The sequence below is a fragment of the Rhea pennata genome, chromosome 4, assembly GCF_028389875.1.
Source record: "Rhea pennata isolate bPtePen1 chromosome 4, bPtePen1.pri, whole genome shotgun sequence".
Classification (NCBI taxonomy): Eukaryota; Metazoa; Chordata; class Aves; order Rheiformes; family Rheidae; genus Rhea; species Rhea pennata.
This window is the reverse complement of record NC_084666.1, coordinates 3,129,893-3,148,386: the sequence shown is the minus strand read 5'-3', so window position 1 is coordinate 3,148,386 and position 18,494 is coordinate 3,129,893. Positions and strand designations below refer to the sequence as shown.

General features: G+C 44.4%; 1 protein-coding gene across 1 annotated transcript in view; it reads right to left on the bottom strand.

The window, feature by feature from the left end:
* The window catches only part of SLC4A11 (solute carrier family 4 member 11), a 72,461-nt gene extending 61,481 nt beyond the window's left edge, over nucleotides 1–10,980 (bottom strand). The window contains exons 1-2 of the mRNA XM_062574489.1: nucleotides 10,638–10,980; nucleotides 384–430 (exon numbers count right to left, since the gene is read on the bottom strand). Of these exons, the coding sequence (XP_062430473.1) occupies nucleotides 384–430; nucleotides 10,638–10,980 (390 nt within the window). The remainder of the gene's footprint in view (nucleotides 1–383; nucleotides 431–10,637) is intronic.
* Between the last annotated feature and the right edge of the window lie 7,514 nt (nucleotides 10,981–18,494).

Here is an 18,494-nt window from a genome sequence, read left to right as displayed (position 1 = left end):
ATCTGATTAGCTAGGATAAACAGGAAACCAAATCATAGCAATGTCTACTGGCTGTTTTTGTTTTAGGCTCAAGACAAGCTAAGTAGCCTGAATCTCTGTGGTGTATCCTTGCATCCCTTCACAGGTAGCTGCAGAAAAGAATGATGAATTAATGTGCCAAGGAATTGTTTGGGACAGAAAACAGTGGAACAATCACAGTTACAAAGTAGTTGTTTGGAAAACAAACACCACGTGGCTTTCAAGATTTAAATGAAGGTAGAAGGATTTAGGAAAGAGGCATTAATGTATTCTGTTCATGCCAGAAAATAACCACCACACCCTCCAAGTACTTCAAGATTCTTCACTACAAAAAAATTTGTTCATTATTTATAATTCCTACTTACCTTTCTGGATGTGTGTAACAACACGCAGCCAGCACTTTCATTTTCAACTGAAAAAAAATTGAGGAAATGTTACTATCACAGGTACCTGACAGGCAGCAGGAATCAAGCAGAAGTCTCAGAACAAGATGAAAGTTTGTTCTCTTGGCAACACATGATCTCTGGAGAAAAGCAGATTTTTATATTTCCAGTTTTGGAAACTGGAACTAAGCACAGAAGCAGCCTTTTGTATTATCATCTGATCAGCTGTGCTTTTTTGTTCTTCAGTTTTTGTTTCGTTTTTAACTATTTCATATGTATTTTTACTCTTTGCTCCCCTCTTGAATAGGAGACCCTCATAGGACTCCTAATCCTTTAGGCAATCATTTAATCCCATGCATTGCTGTTTGACAGACTGAGGCTAAAATTGCATGAGTCATCCTCGTGCAGAGCCCATTCTCATACTCATCAAAAATTCAACAGTAGCAGCCAGGCACTTCCAAGGGAGAAGGCTGCAAGAAGTCACACGCAGCAACTTGAAGATGAGCACATTAATGTCCTGTCAACTCACCATACTGCCTCCATAAATCTAACTGTAAAGTAACAGAGCTCTTAAGAAAGAAAAATTGGTGTTTAGAAACTATTAAGTGTCACTTAATATGTAGCTAAATTATAAGGACATGGGTACCCAGTAAGTTCCTGTTGCAGACTTCTAAGCATCCAAGTTAATATTTTCCTCAGGATGTCTATGAAGCATTTTGAGTGAAAGCTAAAAATAGTCTTAAAAATAGCCCAGTTTTTGCCACAGGTGAAGGCAGTACAGAGTCATTGAAAAAAGTTTTTGGAGTATTGCTAGTACCACATACCGATGTCTGTCCCCAAAGGTATGGTTTGTGCATCCTTTCTGGAAGCCCTCATCTTCGCACCCTACCAAAATTATACAGGAAGTGTATGAACAGTTTTCATTCAAATGAATGTAGTGACAGCATGGAAAAAACCACTGAAGACCAGAAACCTTTCCACAGGCCAAGCTGTGGAAAAGTACAGAGATGTAACACACAGTTGCAGATATTCTGGGGAAGTTTTCCCTTCCTTTCTCTATCAGCACTTCCAAAGCCTAACGTGTAAGAACTGCTGCAATCCCATTTCACAGGCTCACCCCACAGGCAGACACCCATGAGCCTCATCCGCTACCTCTCAAGAAATAAGCTGCCTGCAGATGCAGTTCAGCCACATGCAGAATGACAACAGTAGAGCTCCCCCCCCACCAAAAAAAAAAAAAAAAAAAGGCAATAACTGCACATGGAAAGGTGCAAAGTTCCCCCTCCCTTAAAGTCATGTCCGCATTTAAGTTAAAAAGGCTAGAACTTAAACAGGGAATAGAGTTGACTCTGCAGTCATTCCCCCATAAAACAGTCTAAGATGGTTTGGAGGGTGTGGTATGTCACACAGCTTCTCCTAAGGTTTGCTTCATGCTGTACATGCAATTAAAAATCACTAGACAAGCCTGCGTGGTGCAAGTCACCAGTTATTACTGCTTTTGACACATCCTTTGGAAAACACAAGCTGTTTTACCTTGAAAGCACTATATTTTTTTTTTTTTTTTAAAAAAGGCAAGCACACAGCTAAACCAGAAACATCAGGCATTTTCCTCAGGCTTTTACATTTGTAGTTCTCCAATGCTCACTTACTCAATTTGCAGCTTAATTACATATGCAGAAGTATGCTGGAAGATTTAGAAGCCATAAATATTCATGCAAGAGAAAACATGCTTTTGTTCTTCAGCTTTTGCAAGAAACTGTTCTGGAAACAAGAAATACCCACAACCCTGAACAATAAGGAGCAAGTGCTAAAAACAGATATCTGCAATCTGTCCTTCACTCCACTCTTACAGATACACACAGACACAGTAGAAACTCATGCTGTCCTTTTATCACACAGCATCTCCCTTGGTTCTTATCAGTTTGAAGTGCATACCAGTCCCCTCTGACAGCACTCAAGTACTCATCTCGGATGAGCTCTCAGGGCTGCTTTATCAGCACAAGCAAAAACATGTAATTACATCTGTTGGACCAGTTGGGAACTTTCAAAGTTCCCCCCAAAAGCCATTTGGGGCATGACAACTTTTAGAAGGCCTAATCCATCATTCTATCCAAGCAACGTGCCACCTCAGTCCCAAAGGAAGGAGACCGATAGATATCATCAGCCCAGTCAGGCTATGATCTCAGAGGTGCGCTGGAGGGTTTATAACATGACTAATGAGCAATAGCAAACAGAATGTGGAAACAGCCTTAAGTGCCTTTTTACCTGGCTTATGAGCTACCTGTTTGCCTACCACAGGGGGATCCCACTAGGCAAGACAAAGTAAAACCATGCAGGAGGTCACCAATGGCGTATCCACTGAGACACAGTTGGGCAAAAGCCTGCCAGGAACCAATACCACCTCCCTCCTTGCTTTTTTCACAACTCTCTCTTTCCTGGCATTCCCACTGCTTCTCTTCAAGTTTGGAGGGACTTGAAAATAGTGACCACATTCACCCTTCCACACTATGGGGAAAAGGGGCAATAGAAAAATATGAATTCACCCTCAACTGACAACAGGGAAGCATCTACAGATGAACATCAGCATGTATTACTGCCAGGCATAATAATCCTGACTTTCAGGTACAAAACTGGTTAATAAAATCATACTGAAACAGAACGAAGGGGTTGGGGACATATAATATTGTCATTTCTGTTTTCTGTAGTCCTCCTTGCTAGAGGACAAAACACTGCAAAAGTCTATTTTAGGCAAGGTTGCTAGTTCTGAGCCTTTTATTGTCTCATCCTCACGCATAGTTAAAAGGAGAGCTGCTAGTAGGGTCTGATCTTATCTGTTAGGCTATGCTCCAGGTTCTGTCCAGAGGAAAACCAAAAAGTCAGCAACACATCTCAGATGCTCCCTGGAGCCTACATCAAGGTAACACACACACACACACACACACACACACACACTAATTTTCTAAGCATACACACACAAGTATGCAGTATTACTGAATACACTGCAAGTGGTTCACAAACTTCATTTTTTAGCCACCATGACAAATTGCCAACATTAGATTTGCTCTTACAGCCTCACGTCAGCACTCAGAGCCCTGGCAGTGCACCATGGCATGCCTCCATTTTTTCTTTCCCACTGTTTGCAGCAGAGCAGGGCCAGTCAGCTTCTAGATACTAACAAAGTGATTTAATACTTGGAAGCAAGAAATGCAGTGGGAAATTTCTCTGCTGTACCCCAAAGCAGTTTCATCCTAACTAGCCTTTACATAAAATTGCTGAGCACAACAACCCATAGAAATATAGTCCTCTACTTGTTTTTTTTCTTTCTCTTTAGATGAAGAAATTCACAGCATTTCCTATACAAAGATAGACCTGAAAACCTCATGAAAGTCATAAGCCAAAGTTTAAACCTTTTCACTTTCTGCCTGAGAAATCTTGCCTCACTTGCATTTCCTTTTATGCTCCTTCCTCATACAGGTCCCCAGTGCTGCCCTTAACACCTAGGACAACCAAAAAGTCTTTGGAGTGAACCAGCTCTGTGATAGCACAGAGGATAAGGTCATATTTTCTTTAGGATAGGTAGAAAGAGAATAGGAACTCTTCATCTCTACAGATGTCAGTGAAAGTTGCTTTAGATCTGTATGCAACCCCCAGCACATCAGGGTAGCAAAACAGGCTAATACATCAGATAATACTACATTAGCACTTCTATGTTTTTCTCAGGAAAAAAACCCACTAAGAATCAAGTTGAGTGTAAGTCTTTCAAGGTTTTTATGAAAAAGCCATTCTATCTGGACATCAGCAGTTTCTCCAGGGCCCTGAGCAAATCTAAACTTTACCTGCTTATGTTAGACCACATTGTAAACAGCAGAACTGTTCTGCTTTTAGAATCTTGTGCCTTGAAAGACACACACAGCACAGGAGGAGCTTGTTAGCAGCAGCAGAGATGATGCTAGCTCTTCACTGGTGATAAGGGATTGCATGAGCAGGATCAAGTGCGTTGGTGGCCTGGCTGCTCCAAGCCTGGGCTTACCCTCACTGAACTTTAGGCTAGAAAACTATGCTTATAGCCCAGCTATCCCACGTTCCCACAATAAGAGCAGTAGGCTGAACTGCCCCTTAATGAAGGGCCTCCACCAAGCAGAAAGTCTAAAACCAGCCAGGTTCATCCCTCTTAAATGGACTGTCACACTGACGACAGCTAGGAATCTGCAGCTAGCTGTAAGTTTTTGAAGCAGGTTGGAAAGGGGCAAGCAGGAGGGGAAGGAAAGCCTCACCTGAAAAATACTCAGCACAGATGTCGCAACAGTCCGGCAGGTGGAGAATTATCGGCTCACACCACTTTTGGGCCATTGCTGAGGGATTGGAAAAAGACAAACTACATAGACTGACCAGGGCTCTTGCTCAAAATCAGGGACTAGATAAGAGCATCGAGCACTGTAGCACTCAACACTCCCACAACACCTCAAACACACACACACAAGAGCAAATTCAGTTTTAAAATAAAAAGAGCAGTAGCTTTTAGGGAAAAGAGGGCAGGGCAAAGACTTATTTTGTTGCATGCCAACTGGACCCTAAGCAGGTGTTGGGCAGCAAAACCTTGGGGATAGGTCCCCCAAAGCAAACCCAGTGTGAAGAGCCTAGCACAGAGAATGCTACCTTCGTGCATAAACGCCTGCATTACCCTCGCTCCCCTCCTCCTCCATTCACTTAACAAACATCGCTTTGAAAACACCCTAATCAGGAAATTCAGACGGAGGCCACCCCCCCCACAAAACACAATCGGTGTATCCACTTTCCATTAGAGTATAGGAAGCTTTAAGAGTCCAACATCCCACACTGACATCAAACTGCTAAAATAGGAGTTATCAGATGGAACGCATGGGTCAGTATTGTGCCTCAAGACATAAAAAGGACCTTGGTATTAATGTGAGGAAATGTGACTATTGTATGCAGAGTGATACCCATTCAGGCCCAGACCACTTGTCTCTGGACACTACTCTCTCTGGAATATCCTTGGCGCCAGCATCTAACATTTCTCCTCATCCCCTTAAAAAGTTATCTCCACAGCGGCTGGGCTGTGAGTTAGAAAGCAGTGTTTTGCTAGTAGCAGCTGTGGGTGTGCACGTGCATGCCTCTGGAGCAGACAGCAGGAAACTGTTGATTCTCTGTATCTAGGAATGATCAATTGTCCAGAGGGTGGAACAGGCTTTAATTTCTTGTGAAGCATAAATTGTGTTCCATTATTCCCCCCCAAAGCCACATCCTGCCTTCCAATTGGTTTTTCACTAGCAATCAGGATTCTTCCTCCCCTTCCCCCCCCCGCCCCAAACCCTTTCAAACACCTTTCTACAGCTAGTCACCGATACAAGGCTGTAAGTGGCAGCACACACTACAAAGTGTTTAGCGGCTATAGCTGCTAAAGCTGGACCTAAGTTCACGAAAAATTGTGCAAACCCCTCTATTGCAACTTGGCGTGGGGGAAGAGATGGTGGCTTTGCCAGAGACATCTTAAAAAACGTCCTAAGGCATGAGAATAAGGGCCAAACTATAATCAGTCACAGAACTATATTCAAAGGAAGCTGCCAAGTTTTGCGCTGCTTTGGGATGCCTGTGCTGGAGGACCACTGCTCTCCAGTTTGAGACAGGGGTCCCTCCTCTGCTGATCAAGGCACCAGGACCAATCGCAAGATTGGGTCCTTGGTTGCCTTAGATCCACTGCAACCAGTTAAGCTTGCAATGGGAAGCCTGCTAGATTTCAGGCCCAGTCTGAACCAAATCTTCATGTTGCTGTATTCACTTGCAGGGATTCATTTCAAAATGTTCCACAGATAAAGCTGGAACTAACAGGTTAAACCCCATATAGTTAGATGCTTCTGTAACAGGCTGAGAGGATGCAGGTATATACACCGGCAGCCTGGGCTCCAGGGGGATTTATGCAAAGCCTACACAAATTTTATTTCTCTATCTTTTATGTATTTTATTTATATTAATGCTAAGACAAAAGGGTTAACACACTTCTAGAGAGAAGGGAAAAGAAAAACAGTTGTGAGGCCAGGTTAGGGAACTGGCAGAGATGTAAGAAAGGGGATGAGAGGGAAAAAGGACTTCATTTGGGACAGGAATGCTGTACCAACTCCTGCAAGAATACAGGCAATGGGGCATAGGTTTGGTGAGTTTTACTTGTACATATTTACTGTGGCTGCTCCTAAGGCTCAAGCTTAAAGCAAGACCCTAAAGATGATCATCTCTCCTATGAATGTCCTACAGACTCTCACCATGACCCATCTCTTTGAGAACAGCTGTCTCCTGAAAACTTGAGTTTTGCTTAAACGCTTGTTTTAGGTACAAGTCTCTCAATAAACCACTCCAAAGCAGACAAGCAATCCCAAGCCTTAAAGCATGCAGTTTCCAAAAAAAAAAATATACATATATATATATATATATACACACACACACACACACACACTTTGAGTGGAGCTACCAACACTTGCTGAAGATGGAATTCTCCCCACCAAAAACCTAATCTAGGAGGCTCACAGACAGAATTAAATAAGAAGCCTTATCTGCTACCACAAGGAAGCAATGAAACACTAAGGACAAAGGACTCAAGTGTCAAAACCAAGAAGCATTTTAATGTCTGAGCATCTGTGCTGATTTGGGCTCAATATGCAATCTAACAGCAGTCCATGTTAATTAAAAACAAGATAGGCCATACCTTAACCTTCACATTTCTTGAAGCTATCCCTTTTACATACATCTGCGCACACAGCCCAACACTTTATGACAACAGATAATTGTCAGTTATAGGCCATGCTATGTTTTGTTGGCTCAATGTTGAATCCCACACAGAGATCTCTTAAAAACAGAATTATAGCTAAGTGCATCTAATTATGCTTGTAGTAAGCTGTTCATCCATCATATGGAGATTAACAGCTCGACAAGTTGATAACAGAGCTGCCACCAAGTCTGTAACTCCACTTATGTTGCCTGCCAGCACCTGTTCCCTGTGCTACCAAATCCCAAGGCGCATTTGCTAGCTCCATGCTCAAAAGCAGGTAGCAACCTCACAGCAGCTTGCCAGAGAAGGTCTCTTGCAGGAAACAGTTTGGACATGATATAAAGCAAGGGAAAGAAAGAACTATGGTGACCAGAATAGGCATACAGAGGCTTACAGATACGTCATAACTATTTATCATTTCAAGTTGCCTTATAGGTGTTTTTTCCTGCTGGAGATTGAGCAATTGTATTTTAAGCACTGAGGGCCAGTGGTCAGTCACTCTCCAAACGCACAGCATCCATCCGGCCCCAGGCTGTTTTAGTAGAGGGTTGCATGACACATGCCCTAAGTCATTTGGCACAAGAAGGCCCTTCAGCTCATAGCCTTCATCCAACTTGGAGAAAGCAAGAAAATGAAATGGGGAACAAAAAAAAAAAAAAAAAAAAAACTTCCACACTTACTATTCCACTGTTTAAACAGTGCCAGTCTGATGCAGTAGGATTTTGGTGCACACTCCTAACTCCCCTGGGAGCTGGGAAGTAATCTGTTTTTGTAGGGTCTTGATTGCCTGGACAGAGCAGTTGTTTTTTTTTTTTTTTTTTTTTTTTTTACTCCACAGGCTTAGGGACAACCACTGCAAGTGCTCAGCTAGGAACTCAAATTCTGAATACAAAATAAAACATCTGGAGAGCAGCAGCAGTGCAAGGACATTTGAGAGCTGCCCCCTTGCATAGTTAAGTGAGGAGCAGTATCCCTAGAAGTACCTCAGTCATGAGGTATAAGCCTCATTTCTGAGAAGAGCTTGGGAAGAGCTAAAAAAGACTAAGAAGCATTTTTGTTTTTCTTCCCTAAGTGATTCTAGCAGTTTAAGCTAGTTCCATTAGAAGAGCTAGAAGAGCTCATCTCAGTCACTTTCAACCATCTGAAATCAGCTCTCCCAGAGAATCAACTATATTCCTCCACATCCAGAGACTGGTTTGGCATATATAAAGTCAACTCTGGAAGATAATTCATCAGCCAAGCTACCTTTGAGGAAGTGGTGAAAGCCTGGAAGACTCAAGCACCTGAAGTCTGAAGAATCCCATGCCTGATTCTTGTGAAGAAAGAGTTTTGGCTGGCCAGCCCATTTTGATGCTGCTTGTAGGGGGGAGGCAGGTGGTAGGCAGGCCTTTACTTCACACCTGTCCTCTTAGAGAGTTTGGGCTAGATTCTGCCTGAAGGCAGATTTTGAAACCTACATCCCTGTTTGAAAAGAGGACTCCACTTTAGAAGTCCATTTTTCATTAAACATCTCAAACATCTCAGCTAAAAAAAAAAAAAAACACACAACTAATACCAGCAGACATCACTGCTTGAGGGAAATAAGGAAGCCTTTTTTGTCCTGTTTTGAGTAGAAGGGAAAACATTCATAACAAGCTTAAGAGAACAACAAGATAGCTCCTTCAAACAGAAGAATCCACAGCACTCGCATTCCTCATCCCCAAACAATGCACCCCACGGCATTAAGCCCAGACTTGTCATAGAGTACAGTTACCCTCAAGTCTTTCAATTAAGATGGAATTTGTAAAACTGCAAGCTTGAAAAAAAATCACTACATATTATTCCAAATTAAAGCCACCATTCACATTCAGAACATAGACTTCAAGATAGTCAAGCACAAGTCTGTGTCTGTTTTACATTGTTGTTTCCAACAATTGCTTGTTGTGGATTAATCAGGATCTGATTACAATCTAAAAGTAACCTCTACTAAACTTTAACACCTCTCCAAGTATAACCCAGAACCCTCACATTTAATTTCCAAAACAGTTAGTGCCTACATTTTTAAGACTGCCTCCTGCAGCTGGCATGAAACCAAGGCTTCTGGCTTGTCCCAAGGCTGTATTTTCCTAGGCACATACTGTTAACACTAGGTTTATTTGCTCCTCTCCTTCACCATTTAGCACAGGAATAGCAGAACATTAAAACCATAGGCCAGGGTCAAGCACAGCCTCAAGAACAGCCTAGGGATTTTATTCCTTGACAGCTTAGTTTAGCTGCTCTGCAGTCCCCTCATCTCACAGCTCTGCATGCAATATGGCCAGCTGCAAATGCCATCCTCCAAGTCCTCTTCTGCTTGTAGCAGGCACAGATGTCACCAACACGTTTTTGCAGGGAGTTTGGCACTCGGGCCCTAACCTGGAGCAGGCAGATTTACATTTGTAACCAGAGCGTAATACAACATCGTATTGCCGATTACACCAAAAAACAATCTAGCTGCAACACTGGATGCCCCTACGTGATCAATGTTCACACTTTAATGGATGAACTGGCCAATTTGGGGCTAAGCAGCCTTCTGGCCAGCACCAAAAGCAGATCAGGCTTTGCTCAAAGCACGTTTTTCTGGGGGTCGTGCCTCCCCAAGGAGTTCGTTTACTGATACGAACGCAAAGCCAGGCTGGCCCCGAGGTGGGTCACCTGAATGTGAAGCTGACCTCCACCAGGCCACTTCCTTCCCCTCTTTTAATACCCATCAAATACAGCAGGACTGAGCACACGCACCCAAGACCATCAAACACGAGGCATAAAAACAGCTTCAAAATGCCTGATACGCTTGCTTCACTTATTTCTTTACTATTTTTACCCCCCGTTTGTTTTCTTTTCCAGCTGCTGGAGACCAGCAACAACCCTGGATAAACCTGCAGGCCTGACTCCACAAACCTAAAGCCTGTTTTTTTAAAAAAACAAAAACCCTCAATTCCAAGCGTTTTCCAAAGCCCCAGAAAACGCAGTTGCGTTAGAGCTACTTAGAGGGACTCCCCGCAACACACACCGCTCAGCAAGACACCGGTTTTGCTGTAAAAACAGCTCCTCGGGCCCGCGGCAGCGACCGCCAGGCCGCGACAGCGCCGCTCGGCCCCTCCCCCCGGCCGTCTCCCACCTCGCAGTTTTCCGGCGGGATCCCCGTTTCACACACCGCTTTTCCTCCTGCCTCCCTCTTTCTGAGGGAAAAAAAGTGGGGGGAAAACCCCCAATAAAACCCCAGGAGGCTTCACACGGGGGGGGGGGCTGAAGCTCAGGAAGCCTCCTTTCAGTCTTTTTTTAACAGCGATTTTCTAGGGCACTTTTGGAAAAATTTCTCTGGAAAAAAAAAATAAATAAATAAACCTTGTACCTGTGCCAGCTACACCATCAGCCACTTTATGTTTTTGTGTGTTTTAATCCCCCCCTATTTGCCCCGAGAGCTGCTGCATGCGACTCACCAGCGACGTTGGGCGGCACCTCCAGGTTGACGTTGACGAAGAAGCGGATGCTGTCGCCCGAGACGATGGAGGAGTTCACGGTGTCGAAGAGCTCCTCGCCCCCCGCCTCCTCCTTGGCCTCGCAGCCATCGTCCGTGTCACATTTGAGGTACCCTGTGGGTGAGAAGATGGTGGAAGGGGAGGAGGAGGAGGAGATCAGCATAGTGTCAGTCCCACCATGTCCAGAGACCCGCAGTGAAGTTGGGGTGGGCGACACAGTGCCAAGTGCTACCCCTGCACCAGGGAGAGGAGCCCCACCAATGTGGGAGGCTCCATGGGGCTTGGTGGCCCAAAGTCCACCCATCAAGCATAAAATCCCCATTCAAGGGATATACTGGTAGGAAATGGTTTAGGATGTGTTAGGACTCAACTAGGAGAGCATGGACAAAAACCTCTAGGTTTTCCTCCGCTTCTTTTCAGAAGCATGAGGGACACAGAGGTCACAACACCATGACCATCCCACCAAGTCAAGCACACAGCTTGCAGATCCACACAGGGTGGACATCTCACTAACACCAAACCACCTCGATGAAGGCCGTGACATCAAAGCAAGAGCTGCGTTTTGGCCTCAGCCCACCCACTTCCCCTCAAACTCCACTTATTCACCAGCTCAGGTTACTAGCACTGCAGTCATTTTCCACCCAACTTCACAACTCAAAACTGAGGAAGGAGGTTTCCAAGGAGACACCTGATACAGGCAGACTTAGCACTCCTGGTGGATAGGTCGGAGTGGGCAGCAACACCAAGAAAGCTAGACAAGTTTGTTAATTACTATGGACAATTCTTTATCCTTCCACAGCACTTGTAATTACAGCTTAACCTAGCCTTTTTCCAACAGCAAGCTAGCACACTGCAATGTTTTATTCTGAAGCAGCTGGAGGACTCTGAGTGTTCATGTATCATGTTTAATTAGAAGAATTAGAGACATTATAGAATGTCAATTTTTACATTACTAGAATTATTCAGCAGCTTCTACCCATTTTCTGACAAGTCTTTTATGCCCTAATTTGAAGCAGGAGGAATATATTTCATTAGCTTGCTTTAGGCACTGTACCAAAATGAAAAGGATGAGTTCCAAGACAGACTTGAATGGAAACTCTAAAATATTGATGAGTTTTTTTTTTTTTTTTTTTTTTTTTAAGCCTCATACAAGCAGATGTAGATGCAACAGCACCAAAAGCAGCAGTTAAAAGTAATGCACATTCTTGACGGGATATCAAGCCGACTGCTTGACACTGCAAAAACAAGCCCTGAGCAGAGAAGCCACAAACAGGAACTCGATGAACCAGGATACAGACTGCAACGCTTCCTGCTACAAGCTACGTCCTGACATTTGTACTTGTCCCCAAGTGCTGACTAATAACACACAGTTGGCATCTGAGGACTCTAGCCTGTCCCAGGGTACAGAACATTCAAGCCTTCAACTAACTTCTGCTCTAAACTGCTTATCCAAGGCAGGGAGAATCCCAGCAAAAACTCAGCTTGTTTCCCCTTCCCCACCCTCTACCTGCCAAACAGCCACCAAAACACACAGAACATGCTGCCCTCCCCTGTGGGTGGAGTCTAGGCAGTTTTTTCATCTCTGCAAGGCAGAAACTGGATTAAAGCACCCAAACAGAACACAGACGTCATGCCACAGTAGGCACCATCTAAAGAGGTGTCTCCTCTGGGTGGCAGTCACTCAAGGACAAATGACCCATTCCCAGTCCTCCCCTTGCCATCCTTGTAAGCCATGTAGGATTTGCATCTAAAAATACCTTTGGAGGAGGTGACAGTGGTTATTTAACAAAGAAAATGGAGCATTAGCCTGGTGGCTCTGGCAAAGCCACCCCTCCAAGCAGCCTTGGCCCATCCATCGTCATGATGGCTGGATGCATTTTTCTCATCCCTAACCCCAGCTAGCCTGACTGGCACAGAAGTCACCTGTTCTAGCTTGAATCACTGATTTCCCCCAGCTGTAGACAACACCAGCTGCCCCTGCAGATATTGTCACTGTTCACAAGTCTTGGTATTAGTTGAACTCCCTTACACACCACAGTGAATCAGGCCTCAGTAACTCACAGCAGTGCCCATGGGGGCAGACAGGGATGCCCACCACTACCTGACCTTTTAATCTTAGGCATATGCAGGATGGTAGCTCCAAGCAAGCTGTCACAACAGGTCTGCACATCTCCCTTTTTCCTCCTTAGAAACTCAGACAAAAAGGCATGTGGGGGCTGAACTGAAATGGTTTTAGCACAATACTGTTTTATCCCAGCTGTAGGGCTGGCAGTTGAGTTTTTCCAGCATCCCAATGCTATTAAGATGCAGATAGGTAAGAGCCAATCCAGAAGGTTATCCATTTGCTTCCCAAGCCTTCTGCAACTGGCTTAATGAAGAAGTGGCAGCAGTGGTTCCTGAAAACAAAGTGAACTGGAGACAGGGGTGGGGGAAAACAGTGCAGGAGCTGGAAGAAGGGCAAGGGTGGAGTAAGATCACAGGGTTGGGCAGAGGTCAGCGAGGACTCTGGCAAGGGAAGCATCCTCAGTTCCTCCCTCTTTAGGGGAGGAAAGAGCAGAACAAAAGGCAGCCGAGCGGTGCGTCCCTTGGGCAAGGGACGAACAAAACACTCGCATTGCAAATAATCCTGAACCTGGGCTATACAGGAACTGAGCTCCCAGTCAGGTGTCTGCTTTGTCACTGAACTACCTCAAAGCTTTGAGCCACTCCTATTTTGAAACCTCCAGCCTGTGACTCTTATCAGGCATTTTAAAATTCAAGTGACTCGCTCCTGTCAAGTGTGGGTCACCTCAGAAGTTTAGAAAACAGAACGAAACACCCACCACACACAACTAACTGAACTGCCTCCTGTGTGCCTGGCAGATGCCCTTTCCCTTCACTTTGAACAGGGTTTGACAGCCACTTCTGGCAACAGTTTTCCCCCCATCCCCAGGGATAGCTGAGTGTCACTCCTATGCTGCTGGACTACCACAGATGCTGTGGGCAACAGCAGAATCTGTTCAGATCCCCTGAAGGTTTGATCTGTGTGCTAAAGCACTTTGGAGCAGGATCTGTTGTAGACATTGCATAATTTGGCTGCCTTCAGATACTTGTATTTGTGAACTGATAAATATTGATCAGATTTCCATATGGAGGAGCAGCTTGGCAGCACTTTTTAGCTTGTGCTATGAACAGGGAGGGGGAGAGGTGAAACACCTTTGCATATTGCCTGAAATTGGCTGGGAGAAGGATTCTGCTATAAGATCAAAGGTAGTGACCCCCATGTATATTATTGCAGACTTCTGTCTTCACTCAAAGCCAGCATTTACCTAAGTGCTATGAGATACACCATAGTAGCAAGTCAGACTTCTGATCAGTGTCCCTTCAAACTGAGCTATCATCATTTTGTCTATAGCAAAATTTTTGCTAAGTACCAGATAATGGCTTTTTTCCAGAGGGAGCCCTTGGAAGAAGTCACAGGCACTACGGCACTGCTAACATCTTCTCTTTGCTTGGCACTAAGTTTCATGGATAGCAAGTCATACATACAGCTATAGACCAGCCTTGTGTTGCGAGTCATCCTACAGGGATTAACTCCATCAGCAGAGTACTGTCCTGGAAGAAATAGTTCCCATAGCAAATAAGAATGAAATGAAAAAAAGCTGTCTGTATGCACACATGCAGTTTACAGCTAGAGAGAGGCAACGGTGCAACCTCACAAGTGAGAGCGCACAGGATTACAAGAAGCTGCCAAAGTCAGAACTAAGTTAAGGCTGGCTGAGCAAGATGGACACAGCCCTCCTGCACCTTGAAGTTCTGATCCTATGAGCAGGATGACCCCCTAACTCCCTTTGTATGCAAGGCACAAAGGGCACAAGGCCAAGGATTGCAGGAGATTTGCAGCTGCAGACAAACCTGGCACCCTCATTCAGTGCTGCAGCATTAAAGGACACTCAGGAAATAAAACACACCCCTCACAATGGGCAGCCAGAAGTAGTGGAGGTCCTGACCCTAAGTCTTGTGCCTCAGCCCACTATCTGTAATGTGAAAGTAAACAACCCTCATTATCAGGTGCTAGAAAGAGAAATGGAAGTTTTTTTCCCTCTCAAAAGCAGTGCACTTGGAATAATTCCTTGTCCATTAACTCATCCCTAAAGTTGAAGTCTCAATGAGGTGCTTTAGATACCTAGCTTGTCCTTCAGTGAGCCTCAACAAACCTCAAGACTTTTCTGTCAGGCTTTGGAACAGGACTGAACCACCTCAGCCTCGTTATCACACTTTACAGGAGAAGCAGAGAGTAGCTGCTCGTTTCACATGTGCCATCTGAGCTTGTGCAAGAACCCACAAGCCCAGACACAGGGGCAGGGTGTACCACAGGACTACACCTTTTGCAACTCATGCCTGGCTCAAGTCTGTCTTGTTCCCCCAGTCTTGCTGTTACTCCCACCACCTCCAGCTTCTTCACATCCTGTTCCCTCACTACCCTCAAGTCCTGCCACTAACAACTCACCCAACCTGGGCAAGATGCTTCCCTGCAGCTCTTTTGCTTCTAAGCTGTGTTTTAATAGCCCTGGGCTCTCATAGGAAGGGTGGCAAAGTGAGCTGCAGAAGCTGAAGGTGGTATTACCTCTTCCAGCTCTGCCTTAGCAGTATCTGACAGCTGCAGCAATAAAAATCTACAGAGTAATGGTTACAAGGAAACATCACTTCAACCCCACACACTCTCCAGAAAAGCTTGATTGCTCTGTGGGAGCAGCACTTGCAGCACAGGGGCTCTAGACCTCTCCAAGGAAGCCAAAATCTTTAACTGTCAAGCTATGCCTCCAAGGAGAACCAAAGCTCAACTCTTGATGAAAACTGACAGGAAAGATGACAGGAAAGATGCTCATAAGTCCTTCTCTCAAACTTTTGAGCAGCACCCTATTCAGCAGAGATAGAAAAACAAACCATGCAAAAAACCTTTCTTGGGCTCTCCTTCTAAGGAGAAAGCTATTTTGGCTGAAAGAATAGCCCACAGTAGAGTGGTTGAACATACAAAATCCTAGTCCTAAGCAGTTAGGCTAGCAGAAGTCAGCAGCTGAGGGGGGGAAGCCAAAAACCCCAAACAACAACAAAACCCCCAAACCCTCAGTCTTCAGGATTCCTGAAGACCTCTCCCCCCCCCCCCCCAATCCTCCTGGCCCTCCAGCACAGGCATGGAAGGTCAGCAGCTCAGGGTGCTTTCAAAGGACATGAGCCAAATGCCCAATACCTTGGCCATGATAGTTTCAAATAGCAATGGCAGGTAACCTCACTTTGCTCATCGAAGTCTTAGAAATTCAGGCTGAGACACCATCTGTAACACCTTGCATCCCAGTTTATGAAGTTTGTGCCAGACAGAGCCCTAGTATAACATTTTGGTGTGCATTATAGGATGCCAAGTACTATATATTAACCAACATTTGCATCTGCAGGTGTGTGGGATAACCAGGTTAGGAGTAAAAATGCCTCTGTCCACACTGATGCATGCACAGCAAGGCAAAAGCCATATCTAAGGAGTTTTTCCAGCAGATCAGGCATTTCTCCTCCTAGCATTGTGTGATGTTTTACAGCTCTGAGCACATGCATGCTACATAAGGGGTTCTCATTCAGAAAAGTTTTCTGCTCTTTTAGTAGCAGTTGCATAGATGAGATGAAGGTACATATCCATGTAGCTGAACTAGCAGGACAAAGCTGATGAGCTTTCATCTCAGCTTTCCAAAGGCTGATTTCTGTCAAGTCTTAGAGCAGTTTGCTGGACTTCTGAAGGATCATATGTACTGCGTTAACACTACCAATACTCAAAGCAGTTATCTGAAAATACTAATTTTACCCTCAATTTCCAAGGCAGTCTAACAAGTCCAGAAAAATGTTCTCAATTATAGTACTTTTGCTTGCACAGCAATGCCTATTCCCCTCAGTCAAATCAACTGCCCCACAGCAGTTGGCAATTTCCTTAAAGCCTCAAAATCCAGAATCATGCGATAGCATCTGTTTAAGAAATTGTAGTTTCTCTCTCCCATGAATACTCTTTAAAAAGCCGGAAAGCAGAAATACAAGATTCTTTTGAACAGTTATGACTGGCAATTCAGCAAAAAAGCTAGCCATCTCCGGTTTAAGTGAGTTTCTAGGCACTGATCACAGGGAGCTGCAGGATAGCCGCTTTTAGTGGTTTTGCAAGAAAGCACTTGTGCTCACCCTGTCAAAACACAAGTGTAGCAGTAAGGCATTGCTCCTGTCGAATTCAGTAGCCCCAGTCACTTTCTCCTGGAGAAAGGAAAGGCTTCCCTTCCAGTATCACTGCTTTAGAGATGGTTGTCACTGAGCCTGATCCATTCAAAAGAAAAATCCAATCATTTACCTCCCTCTTACTGTTTCAAGCCAGCTGCCTCATGTAAGCCAAACAGCTTAGCTCCATGCTCTTCGTTGAGCACAGGGGTTTGCATTTTTAAGTTTCAGACCTATTTGTATCCACTTCCTCCAACAAATTACAGGTTAATTATGGAGGAACAACAGGTAAGGTAATGATACATACTCAATAGCTTTAAAGGCAAAAAAGCCCACCAGCTGGAATATAGGCATTGTCCAAAAGCCAGGTCTGGCTCTCTAAATACCCAGTAATTAGATACAATGCAATGTTAAGATACAAGACAGTACTAAGGTCTTCTGAGCAACAACCTAAGAACTAGTTACAATACCGGTATTAAGCTTCTTAAAAATCTTCATCTAATTTTCTCCACTCCTGCGGATTTCAGCTTGCTTTACCAAAAATAGACATTAAATTAAAAAAGGCATGAGTTTAATTAGCTTGAGCTAAAGTGATCAGCCCGAGCTGTAAGTTATCAGAAAGTGCACTCTGAGCGTTGCAGGCTTGTGGAATTGCTGCACCTCTCAGGGAAAACACCTGAATTCCCTACATTAGCTGAAAAGCAATCATGGGATTCCAGAGACCAGAAAGCACTTTATACAATCATCACCATTTGTTCAGTCTGCAGGATTCTAGAAACAGAGGTTTGAAGTCACACTCTGCACACACACCCCAAGGCAGGCTTCTGGTCACATCTCATACACTGATTTTGGAACAGTTAAACCAATTTTTGTGGGGAGACAATGAGACAAGTTATATGGACAGAACAGCCTCTCTTTTAGGCAAATGCTTGCTTAAATTTGCACCTACCTGTAGGGGTTAAACTTAAATAATCCAAGGAGGTTATTTCTTATCACAGTCTGAAAAGCAGTCACAAAAAAAAATCCCCTAAGAAATTACTCAGTGTCAGGGACAAAAAACAATTGCAGTGCTATAGCCACAGGGCAATACTCTCCAGAGGCTGCTATCAAGTCACATTTTGCAAGGCTGTCTCTCACAGAATTAAACATTTAGGCCATGCTGATTAAATAAAGCAGCTCCACATACAGCTGGATGCTTGCTAGAATTTTAAGCTTTTCCTTTGATTCATGACCGAGATTCCCTGGCAAGACTAACTATTTTTGCCCTAAGGAGATTTACCAATCATCCAACAGGCAGCCATGTGGACAGAGTTTATGTCAGCCCAAGAGATGAACTCAGGTTAGGGTTGTTTGCAGGCTGTGTTGTCAGGTTGTTGTGGGATTGGTGCTGGTATTAGCAAGAGGGTCCAGTGGATTTCCCCAGTTTACCTCTCATACTTGCGTTAGACGTCCTTTAGGAAGCCTAAGGCTATGAGTTTGAACAGGCTAGTAAATGACTTTGCTGGGTCACCTAGATGGGTTTTATAAAGATGTCCTGTCTCCAGGCCCTTTCCACAGGTAGTTCAAGGGACAGAAGAGGTAGGGAGGAGTTGG